This window comes from Adiantum capillus-veneris, chromosome 20 (assembly GCF_014529385.1).
Source record: "Adiantum capillus-veneris isolate H3 chromosome 20, ASM1452938v2, whole genome shotgun sequence".
NCBI lineage: Eukaryota > Viridiplantae > Streptophyta > Polypodiopsida > Polypodiales > Pteridaceae > Adiantum > Adiantum capillus-veneris.
This window is the reverse complement of record NC_140950.1, coordinates 95,141,673-95,154,671: the sequence shown is the minus strand read 5'-3', so window position 1 is coordinate 95,154,671 and position 12,999 is coordinate 95,141,673. Positions and strand designations below refer to the sequence as shown.

At 46.1% G+C, this 12,999-nt stretch overlaps 1 protein-coding gene across 5 annotated transcripts in view; it reads left to right on the top strand.

Moving 5' to 3' along the window:
- Nucleotides 1–12,999, top strand: part of TERT (telomerase reverse transcriptase) — a 165,444-nt gene that overhangs the window by 118,797 nt on the left and 33,648 nt on the right. For 4 of the 5 annotated variants that reach the window (XM_086492674.1, XM_086492673.1, XM_086492672.1 and 1 more), the window contains one exon: nucleotides 6,899–7,644. In XM_086492674.1, coding sequence (XP_086348800.1) covers nucleotides 6,899–7,644 — 746 coding nt within the window. Of the gene's footprint in view, nucleotides 1–6,898; nucleotides 7,645–12,999 lie in introns of those variants that run through there. The other variant, XR_015185583.1, reaches the window with a different exon arrangement.

Below are 12,999 nucleotides of genomic sequence, written 5' to 3'. Positions count from 1 at the left end.
GAACTTTGTGTTGATGTATGCTGATGTGTGTGTGTGTGTGCGCGTATGGTGTGTGTTGTGTTGGGGAGCATATGTTAGTACCTAGTTCTACACCCACTATTGGGCACTGACGACGTTAGTGGGGATGTGGTGGTATTTAGTCAATACTATGCATGATGGAGCTGATGGTTATATTGTCTTGTGGGTGACTACCCTGGGTCTTCACCTTGCACTTTCCTTAAAGGGTGAATCTGGACTTATCCTAGATTCATCTAGGTATATTTTTTAGTCGTATAGCGGACATACAGACTTCACATTGTGAAGTTTTTGTCCGAGTTACGACCAATTGGTATTGTGCTAATTCTTTCTATCTTTTGTGGTGCGTATGGCCTATCAACTACCTCATTTTTGTGCTAATTTTTCCGATTTAATGCTTCTTTTAGTGCTAGGCTTCATTATGGCTGAGTCTGTCCTTGATCTCCGGAGTCATGACAGAAACTCAGTACGCTGAACTTTATGTTGATGTATGCTCATGGGTGTGTGTGTGCGTATGGTGTGTGTTGTGTTGGGGAGCATATGTTAGTACCTAGTTCCACACCCACTATTGGACACTGACGACGTTAATGGGGATGTCGTAGTATTTAGTCAATACTATGCATAATGGAGCTGATGGTTATATTGTCTTGTGGGTGACTACCATGGGTCTTTACCTTGCACTTTCCTTCAAGGGTTAATCTGGACTTATCCTGGATTCATCTAGGTATATGTATATTTATTCCAACCAAGTCGGCAATAAAAACTCCAAAATTAGCTAAGGTATTTGTGGACAATCTATACAAGTTGTATAGATTTCCAAGTAACACTGTGAGCGATCGTAACCCCAAGTTTAGCAGTCGGTCGTGTATAAACGATTGAGTACACAACTCAACCTAAGTACAACAGATCATCTTGAAACGAATGGTCAGACTGAATGAGTTAACCAAGTGCTAGCGGATATGCTACGAGCATATGTTAGCAAAAAACAATCAGACTGGGAAGAGTATCTACCTCTTCTTGAGTTTGCTTAGAACAGTGCTAAGCATGTCACGACTAGATTTAGTCCTTTCATGCTAATGTACGGTTTTCAACCCAGGTCACCGGTTATGGTGGGGTTTGCAATTGAGAGACTCCAGCAGGATAAGGATTTTATCCAAGACCATATGGATATGTTGAAACTCGCTCGTCAGAATGCCTGACAAGTGCAGGATCGGTATAAGTACGCTGATGAGAAACGTCGGCAAGTTACCTTCCCGGAAGGGGAAGAGGTATTTTTGCGTGTGCCAAGAGTATTCAGAAAGTTTGAAGACTGGGCCAACACCTAAATTATCTCCGAGATACTGTGGGCCTTTCAAGATAATCAAGCAAGTGGGTGCTCAAGCTTACAAACTCTCATTACGGGCACATTCTCGTGTTTATCCGGTATTTCATGTAAGTCGTTTATGTAAACGTTTGCATGGGGACAACAATGTTATTGACCAACAGCACTGGCAGGGATCCTAGGCCAGATGGCTATAAAGGGAGGTTGGGCGGAGGATTCAGGACACGGCTGTCCAAGGGCTTGACAATGGTGGACATCGACGAGATGCTATAGCGAGTGATGCGGTACATCCTTGGACAACGATCGAGGCCGGACATCCTTGGACATTGATGTTCATACACTGAGATTGTACTATCCACTGTTTCACTATCAAACACTTTATAGTGCTACATCTCTCTGAGTTGCTTAGATTCATGATAGTAGCCATATAGACTTTATTTTATTTCCTCTCATTGGTTTTTGTATCCTGACATTGTATTAGATTCATAAGGATTGTACCGGTTTTGGTTTTATAGGTCATTTTGGCCTTTTGAAGACGTCTAATCACTATGGAGGACATTGATGTTACTCTCGGACATTGATGTTACTCTCGGACATTGATGTTCATTTAACTTTTATTTTATTTTGTACCCAGACATTGTAGTAGATCCACCAAGATTGTATCAGTTTGGTCTCATAGGTCATTTTGGCCTTTTGAAGACGTTTAATATAACATTTTATTTCATTTCATTTCATCTCTCTCTCTCTCTCTCTCTCTCTCTCTCTCTCTCTTTGTGAGCAAATAGAATACAGCAAATTGAAGCACAATTAGGATTGACCCAGCCCAGAATGGAGGAGGAATGCAAGATAGAGATAGGCGTATGGAAACAAAAATTGACTAAAGCAGTTCCTTTTGTAGATTTGGGAGACCGACAATGCATAAGGCAAACAAGCAATAGCCGAATACTCTATAGTAGAAGAGAAGATAACGGTAATGAGGCAAACCAAATCTCTCAAAGGCACTAGGGCATGGATTTCAGACGACAGTAGGGCATGGATTTCAGATGAGCTCACCCCTATACAATTAAAGAAAAGAGCAAGTGAGTTAGCCTAAGTACGATTAGCAAGGAAGGAAGAGAAATGGGCGGTCTACAGAGAAGAAAAAGCCATCATCCGTAAGTTTAGGAACTCTGTGCACAAGGAGGAACACAACTGCTCCCTCTCATAGCACACCCAAGTAAAATGGATCACAATCTTTTGTAAAAAGAGCTCTTCTGAGTCATAAGTGCCTATGGAGCTAGCCCTTTTTTCACTTATTTCACTTTTACATAATATCGGAAGTGGATTGTAAATGTATTTGATGGGCCTATAGGTCAAGTTTGGCCTCTAGAGAATGTTAATACGACTCTCTCTCTCTACCCCTACCCACTACCCACTATTTTCTTTTCAATTGTTTGTACTTTTTGTACCCAAACCTGGTATTAGATTCACCACATGTAACCTTTTGGTCCATAGGTCATTTTGGCCTTTTGAAGACGGTAATATTACATTTCATTTCATTTCTCTCTCTCTCTCTCTCTCTCTCTCTCTCTGCACAAAGGAGTCAGGGCGACCTCTGGGGGAGCTTAGTACTATGCTGACATAGACACTACATGATGCAACAACAGAGGCATACCCACATACCCAGCCTGAGCAGAGACGCCGTTTGGGGAGCATGCCCCAGAACAGTTGGTATGATGAGGAATGGGGGGACACTAAAGCTAGACTTTAGAGGGAGGTGCTTTTGGGGGACATCACTCACAGGCAGTCACAGATTGACTTCCGACGCCTAGTGCGGCGGAAGAAGAGGGCATTTTTGGCTCGCCTAGAGCAGGATCTATACCAGCTATTCTTGAGTCAGGACTCACGTGAGGCATGGAGGCTCTTTCATGAGCTTCCCCGCCCCCACCCCCCCCCCCCCCCCTCCCTCCCTCCCCTGCCATCACTTCTACAGAGGCCTGGGGCCAGTATGCATCATCTCTGTACACAGTTCCTGAGCAGCCTCCCCTTCCCGACCCCCCCGATCCATGCCCACGCACATGTGCTTTTTTCACCGCTGAGATGGTGAGGAAGGCCATTGATAGGATGAGGACTGGGAGAGCATATAATCATGATGGCTTAGTGGCTGAGCATTTCATGCATGCAAGAGATTTACTAGTAGAGCTTCTAGCAGTTATGTTTAACCGCGCATTTGTGAGGGCTTCCTTGATACTCGGAGCCTATCTACTATTGTACCTATCTTCAAGTCGGGAGACACTAAGGAGCCTGGGAACTATCGCCCTATCATGATTGGATGCACATTGGCACCGTTGTACACATCTATTCTTGAGTAGCAGCTGAGTAGATGGGCAGAGAGGGAGGGGATACGCGCAGCCGGGCAGACAGGTTTCAGGAGGGGTTTTTCTACTCTTGACCATATCTTGACACTCAAAGCCATCATTGAGGAGGCAAATCGCGTGGGAGACGGATCTATTGTAGCTTTATGGATTCCCGCAAAGCATTTGACACAGTGCCCAGAGCTAGATTGATGCGCAGATTATAGCAGATGAGAGTACCCACAGAGCTCATTTGGGGGTCATGGCATTATACAGGTCAGTAGTGGGGCATGTACGCACCCTAGAGGGTCTATCCACACCGGTTTACTCCACTATTGGGGTGAAGCAGGGCTGCCCGCTCTCTCCTACTCTATTTGGTATGTATGTAGATGAGGTTTCTGACTACATTGAGAGAGATGGTGATAGAGGTGCACAGCTGGCAGGACATGGATTCCACTATTGTTATATGCCGATGATATTGTGTTGATCTCCGACTCTCCGGAGGGGATGCAACGTCACTTGGATGCTTTGCATAGGTTTGCCCAGGAAAGTGGTTTGTCCATCAACCTTGGTAAAACCAAGGTCATGGTATTTAATACCACCCCACAGTGGATCAGGAGGTCAGCGTCCGCCTTCACGTACGGCCAGGAGAAGGTGGAGTATACATATGCTTACACTTACCTTGGAGTGGTTTTTAGTGGGCCAGCATTTTCATTGAGGAGGGCAGCAGAGACTAGATTGACCAGAGCCCATGCAGCATTGCGTAGATTGGAAAGGATGTTTTCACAAGTTCAGTTTTAGGAGCCTCGGACGAAGCTCCGGCTCTTTGACACTTTGGTGGCTTTAGTATTGCTTTATGGAGCTGAGATTTGGGGACCTTCATTGGATCATCACGGGAGGACAGGCCGCAGTGATGGATGGGGAGACATGGAGAAGCCTCTGGTCTCTATGATCTCGCGGCTCATTAGAGCCAAGGCTTGAGTACCACGTGCTATTGTACGAGCAGAGCTAGCTGCCCGCCCCCACTTGTGGTTGAGGCGCTTACCAGATCTGTCTCCTTCATACACCGCATGTGGGAACTTCCCAAAGACAGATATGCACGCCTTGCACTTGAATCCTCTGGACAGGCAGGGAAACACAGCATGCTGGTATGGGGAGATGACATCATGGTTTCAGGTGCATGGGTTCAGCATAGGCAGATTGCCTCCCTTCCAGTACTCATTGGATGCGCCCTCTCTGACTCTTACACAGTCCGAGATCACCAGGCTCATTCGCTAGGACTTGACTCAGCTAGACACCAAGAGGACATGGATACAGCCAGCACAGGAGGTGGGCACGAAGATGGCTTTCTACAGAGAGCATCTCCTCCAGCTTACGGAGGATGGTTTTGTGACGAGGCCCAGATACATGGACACCCACTTGTCTCATGGGATACGATGTGCTATTGGCCAGATATGCACATCTTCACACCAGCTGCGGATCGAGATTGGGAGATACAACGGAGTTCCAGCAAAGGCCAGGACATGTCCCCTGTGTGACATCGAGCCTGAGACAGAGTTGCACTACACATGCCACTGCCCCGTCTACTACGAGATACGAGGCCGTTTCCATTGCTTGTTCAGAGAGGGCTTTGGACCATTCTCTAGAGTCATGCGGTACGAGGATCAGAGTTGCCTGGGTTTGTTCTTGCTCGAGCTGCGCAGACATAGAGAGAGCCTGATGAGAGGAGAGACTAGCCAGTCTCAAAAACAGATCACAGACTTCTTTAGAGCTGCCATTGGACACTCGGAGGAGTTACTACCACAGCAGAGCTCGTCGCTTTACACTAGAGGCATACTTATTGACCGAGCGACTGAGCTGGGGAGATCCAGACGCCCACGACTGCGGAGGACTACACAGCATGGACGGAGGCTGCATCAGAGGATTTGGATCACTTTGGCTCGACATGCACGACGCTCGGTCAGACTACTGACCATGAGGAGATTGATGAGATCTGCCAGCGACCGATGCTGGATCTCATGGAATCTAGCTATTCCAGCTAGTTGTTTAGCTGCTTAGTCCACACCTAGTAGTTTAGGATTCCATAGTATTTTATTGGGAAAATTATCAAAATACCCCTCTAATTTGAGGAAATTCCCAAAATACCCCTCAAATTTCAAAAATTCCCAAAATACCCTTGTATCTATTTTGGTTGGAATGTTCAAGATTTTCTAATCTTCATTTGTTTTTGACAATTGAGATCCGTTTTTGAGTGCTCAGCATGTAATTTGTCACCAGTTACCATCGCAAAAAAGGCAATTATGTCTAAAAATAATGAAGCAATTCATCTCCAAAGCCTACGTAACCAACTCAAATTGTAGTTTTAGCATCTTGTACGATAGACAATCACTCTTCTTGTGAACACCTACAGAAAAATTTATTTTTCGAGAAATTTAGTCTCACAACCAAGGGTATTTTGGGAATTTTGGAAAATTTGAAGGGCATTTTGGGAATTTTTGAAATTTGAGGGGTATTTTGGGAATTTCCTCAAATTAGAGGGGTATTTTGGTAATTTCCCCTATTTTATTTTGTCATTTTGTCATTCTGTCATATGTTGTCTTGTTGTTACTCTGACTTTGTACCAGATCCACCACATTGTAACTTTCTGGTCTCATAGGTCACTTTGGCCTTTTGAAGACGTTAATATAACATTTCATTTCATTTCATTTCGTTTCTCTCTCTCTCTCTCTCTCTCTCTCTCTCTCTCTCTCTCTCTCTCTCTCTCTCCGCACCTTAAAATGTTATAAAAACAGACCAACAGAATATGCTGATAATTGAATGTGCTAGCTAGCATGTCATGTATGCTAACTAGCCGGATCTCCCATCGCCGATATCCCTTAGATAAAGATAATATGTATGGACTGTTTGACATGCTTTTGTCATGTAACAAATGTAATCTGGCATTGTCTATTGGTTGGCCACTTTCCGTATTGTGTAGCTTCCGCATTCTTGAGTGCTTGACCAGTCTTAGCCCATACATCTTCTTTGAGAATAATTTTTGGATGTTTCTTCATTAGTTTTTACTCACTCCAAGGAATACTATTTCCAGAAGAAATTGTGTGTGCATCTAGGTATTCATGGTTTGTATTACTTTTCTGAGAAGTATTGTTGTTTGAGTGGTCTGATTTGGTTAGATTATGCATAAAACAAGCCTCGGGAGCGTTATTTTAACACAGGTCAATGTTTTCAGGCCCATTCTGTTAAACTGAGGAGGAGTCATGTGCTGCAAATTCTGAAAGAGCATTTATTGAGAAACATCTTACGAATTGGCCAGCACTATTACCTTCAAGTTGTGGGTATCCCCCAAGGGAGTATACTTTCGTCTTTGTTATGCTCTTTATACTATGGTCATTTTGAGAGGTCTAGATTGGCGGGCATTTTGCACCTCGGAGCAAGTCAGGTCAATGGAGACAGATATTGGTTTGATATAAAAAATGGTTGTGAAGCTTTCTCGTGCATACCAGCGAAAACTGAAGGCACAAGCTATTTGATGACCCATTCAAGTGCACAACTGTCAAGATTATCTTCATTTATTGGTTTCGCTAGTAGCTCAAACCGTGTTTCGTCTCAAAATCATGGATTGGGAATTCAATGTATACTGTCTTTATCATGCAAAAGATTGAAAAGGGATTCGCCTGCTGGGAGAGAAGAGGAATCAATGTCAAGAAACATCTTGTTGAGACTCGTAGATGACTGGTTATTAATATCAAACTCTCGAAATGTTGCTTTGGAGTTTGTGAGAAGGATGCATAGGGGTTTTGCTGAGTACAACTGTGTGGCAAACAGAACCAAGACAGCTGTCAATTTTGATGCTGCTATGGGGGAATCAGCTATTAACATGAATATTTATCGAACAGCAGATGGAGCTTGCTTCATACGGTGGAGTGGACTACTTGTCAATTGCAACACATTAGAGATTCAAGCAGATTACACAAGGTCCCCTTAAAATTTTGGTCTGCTTAAATCAAGAATTCAAATTTCTTTATGATAGCATGATCTACTACCTGGTTTTGGTGAAGAACAATGATCTCTCTCTGATTTTTTTGAAAGAAAGTGCAATAACCTCCAGGTTTACAAAAGGCAAAACAACTTTGACAAAAACTCTGCAGAAAATCAGAAAAGCAAACATCAAGAATGTATGATTGATTTGGGGAAACCCTATGTATACATTATGCGGGATAGGGATGTATGCGTGATGTGGACATAGTGGGTTGACTTGGCAGAAGTGCAGATTGTATTATTTTTTGATGGAGGTCATGACTGCTTCGCCGGTGTGTAAGCCCCATCCGAAGGCAACCTTTGTGCTTACAAACAAGCGGATTACACAAATGGAGAGGGAGATGAAAGACTGGAAAGCAGATATGGAGGGATGGTGGAAAGAGAAGGTCAACCTTCTTCAAATGTTTCTCAACGAAGGCGCGAAGTGGAAGAAAGAGAAAGAGGACCTGCACGTAGAGCTACAAGCACTTAAGGCGGAATCCAAAGCACTTAAAGAAGAGGTCTCAGCTCTCAAGCAAGAACTTGCGAATAGAGCGAGCAATGGACTAGAGGAGGGGGAATTCCAGCCTTTGGTAGTAGAGGAAATCAAGGTCATCAAAGAGCAGTTACGGATGATCAAAGAGGAGGAGAAACAAAAGATGGTAAAGACGTCTTCGTGGATGGATATGATCACGAAGACGCAAAGAAGGCGGATGAGGCCGAGAAGTGGATAGAAGTCGCTAAGAAAGGCAAAGGGAAAGAAACCACATCTGTCCCCACTCTTACAGTCATCAACATGACTCTAGAGGAAGAACAGCGAAGGAAAACTAGAGCTTTGCATATAAGAGTAACCGGTCTAAAAGACCGAGATGATGTGGAAGGGGAAGTTGAAGAACTTCTCCGCATGATGGGTAGTGAGGCTACTCATACAAAGGCATGGAGGGTGGGGAAGAAGACACAAGGCAATGGGGAGACTTCAAAAGGGAGAGCTTTAATCATCCGTTTCCCATCCATGGAGGCAAAGAAGGACTTCTTGAAGAAGCGTCCTACACTAAAGAAAACGGACATATTCCTTGGAGATGACCCCACTCTCACACAGCTTGCGCATATGAAAGAGGTAATGCCAGAGATTCAAGCGGCAAGGGAGAAGGGAAAGACGGCCTTCTACAGAGATGGCTGGGTTGTGATTGTAGAGCGGCACTCCACATGACGGTGCGAGACCCATGGGACCACACTCAAAGTTGCCACGTGGAATTGTAATGGATCTATGCGACTTGATGTGGGCGCTTTTGAGGATAGTTTCAGGGGAAGAGACATAGTCTTCTACTCTGAGACACATTAGGCGCTTGGGCAGTCTATGCCTCACATTAGTGGATATAGATGGGAGACTGCCTATAGAAAGGAGACACGATCAGAGCACAGAGGGCGGAGATCAGGAGGAGTGGCAGTGTTATTCAGGGAGGAGTTGCAGCCATTGATACATATAGCCCGCAGAGATGAGCAAGCTAGGTACATGTGGGTGAGACTGAGAGCAGAGACAGAAAGATATCTTTACATTGCTATTTGCTACTTTCCCCCGAGCACGTCAGTGTATGCACCACCCAGAGGACAGTCCCCTTTCTCTATTTTGGATGATGACATATGGGAGTTCTCTAGAGATGGTGACATCATCATTCTAGGGGATTTCAATGCTAGGACTGCCCATCATCAGACAGTATTTTATGATACTTCAGAGGAGATGCTGAGAGAGCTGGATGCCGTAGAGACAAGCCTATCCAGACTATCACAAGATGGAGAACACACTGAGTATGGACGACACTCGATAGACATGGAGACTGCACATGGATTGGCCATCTTAAAGAGCCTACAGAGATTTCCCGCTTCAAGGGGTTTTACATGCTTTCCACACAGACATGGAGCTAGCACAGTGGATTATGTCATGGCACAGCCGAGCCTCATCTCTAGTATCCAGGATCTCACGGTTGGACCTAGACCTGTTGGTGTGGCAGTGGATCATGCTCTTGTGTCAATGACCATCTCTTTTCAGTTTAGTGTAGCACACAGGCTACGGACAACAGCCCCTACTCGCTACACCTTCACGCGGGAGACAGACTCTGTATACATAGATGGGATCTACAGACGCCTATGCACAGAGGAGCCAGGGCGATCTCTGGAGGAGCTTACTACTATATTGACACAGACACTACATGATGCAGCAGCAGAGGCATACCCACATACCCAGCCTGAGCAGAGATGCCGTTCGGGGAGCATGCCCCAGAACAGTTGGTATGATGAGGAATGGCAGGACACTAGAGCTAGACTTCAGAGGGAGGTGCTTTTTGGGGGACATCACTCACAGACAGTCACAGATTGACTTCCGACGCCTAGTGTGGCGGAAGAAGAGGGCATTTTTGGCTCGGCTAGAGGAGGATCTATATCAGCTATTCTTGAGTCAGGACTCACGTGAGGCATGGCGGCTCTTTCAGGAGCACTCTCCCCCCCCCCCCGCCATCACTTCTACAGAGGACTGGGGCCAGTACGCATCATCTCTGTACACAGTTCCTGAGCAGCCCCCCCTTCCCGACCCTCCCTATCCATGCCCACACACATGTGCTTTTTTCACCGCGGAGATGGTGAGGAAGGCCATTGACAGGATGAGGACTGGGAGAGCATACGATCATGATGGTTTAGTGGTTGAGCATTTCACGCATGCCAGAGATCTACTAGCAGAGCTTCTAGCAGTGATGTTTAAGCGTGCCATGTGTGAGGGCTAACCTGATACTTGGAGCGTATCTACTATTGTACCTATCTTCAAGTCGGGAGACGCTATGGAGCCTGGGAATTATCGCACTATTATGATTGGACACACATTGGCACGGTTGTACGCATCTATTCTTGAGCAACAGCTAAGTAGATGGGCAGAGAGGGAGGGGATACGTGCAGCCGGTCAGGCAGGGTTCAGGAGGGGTTTTTCTACTCTTGACCATATCTTGACACTCAGAGTCATCATTGAGGAGGGTAGATCGCGTGGGAGACGGATCTATTGTAGCTTTGTGGATTTCCGCAAAGCATTTGACAAAGTGCCTAGAGCTAGATTGATGCGCAGATTACAGCAGATGGGAGTACCCACAGAGCTCATTTGGGGGGTCATGGCATTATACAGGTCAGTAGTGGGGCAAATACGCACCTCAGAGGGTCTATCCACACTGATTCACTCCACTATTGGGGTGAAGTAGGGCTGCCCGCTCTCTCCTACTCTGTTTGGTATGTATGTGGATGAGGTTTCTGACTACATTGAGAGAGATGGTGATAGAGGTGCACAGCTGGCAGGGACATGGATTCCATTATTGTTATATGCTGATGATATTGTGTTGATCTCCGACTCTCCGGAGGGGATGCAACGTCACTTGGATGCTTTGAATAGGTTTGCCCAGGAAAGTGGTTTGTCTGTCAACCTTGGTAAAACCAAGGTCATGGTATTTAATACCGCCCCACAGTGGATCAAGAGGTCAGCCCCAACATTCACATACGGCGAGGAGACTGTGGAGTATACAGATGCGTACACTTACCTCGGAGTGGTTTTTAGTGGGCCAGCATTCTCATTGAGGAGGGCAACAGAGACTAGATTGACCAGAGCCCATGCAGCATTGGGTAGATTGGAAAGGATGTGTTCACAGGTTCAGTTTCAAGAGCCTCGGAGGAAGCTCTGGCTCTTTGACACTTTGGTGGCTTCTGCATTGCTTTATGGAGCTGAGATTTGGGGACCTTCATTGGATCATCAGGGGAGGACAGGCCGCAGTGATGGATGGGGGGACATGGAGAAGCCTCTGGTCTCTATGATCTCGTGGCTCATTAGAGCCAAGGCCTCAGTACCACGTGCTATTGTTTGAGCAGAGCTAGCGGCCCCCCCACTAGTGGTTGAGGCGCTCATCAGATCTGTCTCCTTCATACACCGCATGTGGGAACTTCCCAGAGACAGATATGCCTGCCTTGCACCTGAGTCCTCTCGACAGTTAGCCATGTAGGGAGATATAGCATACTGGTATGGGGAGATGACATCATGGTTTCAGGCGCATGGGTTCAGCATAGACAGATTGCCTCCCTTCCAGTACTCACTGGATGCACCCTCTCTGACTCTTACACATTCCGAGATCACCAAGCTCATCTGCCTGGACTTGACTCAGCTAGACACCAAGAGGACATGGATACAGGCAGCACAGGAGCATCTCCTCCAGCTTACGGTTGATGGTTTTTTGACGAGGCCCAGATACATGGACATCGACTTGTCTCATGGGGTATGATGTACTATCGGCCAGATACGCACATCTTCACAGCAGCTGCGGATTGAGACTGGGAGATATAGCGGAGTACTAGCAGAGGCCAGGACATGCCCCCTGTGTGACATCGAGCCTGAGACAGAGTTGTACTACACATGCCACTGCCCCGTGTACTATGAGATACGAGGCCGCTTCCATTGCTTGTTCAGAGAGGGCTTTGGACCATTCTCAAGTCATGCAGTACGAGGATCAGAGATGCTTGGGTTTGTTTTTGCTCGAGCTACGCAGACATAGAGAGAGCCTGATGAGAGGAGAGGCTAGCCAGTCTCAGAGATAGATCACAGATTTCTTTAGAGCTGCCACTGGACACCCGGAGGAGTTACTACCACAGCAGAGCTCGTCGTCTCACACCAGAGGCACACTGATCGACCGAGCGACTGAGCTGGGGAGATCCAGACGCCCACGACTGCGGAGGACTACATAGCATCGGCGGAGGCTGCATCAGAGGATTCGGATCACTCTGGCTTGATATGCACGACGCCTGGTCAGACTACTGACCATGGAGGAGATTGATGAGATCCGCCAACGACCGATGCTGGATCTCTTGTGATCTAGCTATCCCAGCTAGCTGCTTAGTTCACACCTAGTAGTTTAGGATTTTATAGTATTTTATTGTGACATTTGTCATTTCATTTCATTTTTGTCATCTTGTTACTCTGACTTTGTATCAGATCCACCACATTGTAACTTTCTGGTCTCATAGGTCACTTTGGCCTTTTGAAGACGTTAATATAACATTTCATTTCTCTCTCTCTCTCTCTCTCTCTCTCTCTCTCTCTCTCTCTCTCTCTCTCTCTCTCTCTCTCTCTCTCTCTCTCTCATTCATAGAGCTACTGTCTTATGTCAATCTAGACGACCGAGGCTCAGAGGGAGGCCATCACAGAGACAACCGATACAGAGGAGGATTCAGGCCATCATTGCCAGAGAGAGAGAGCGAGTCCCACCCGCTTCTTCATTATGGAGTAGATTGACACTA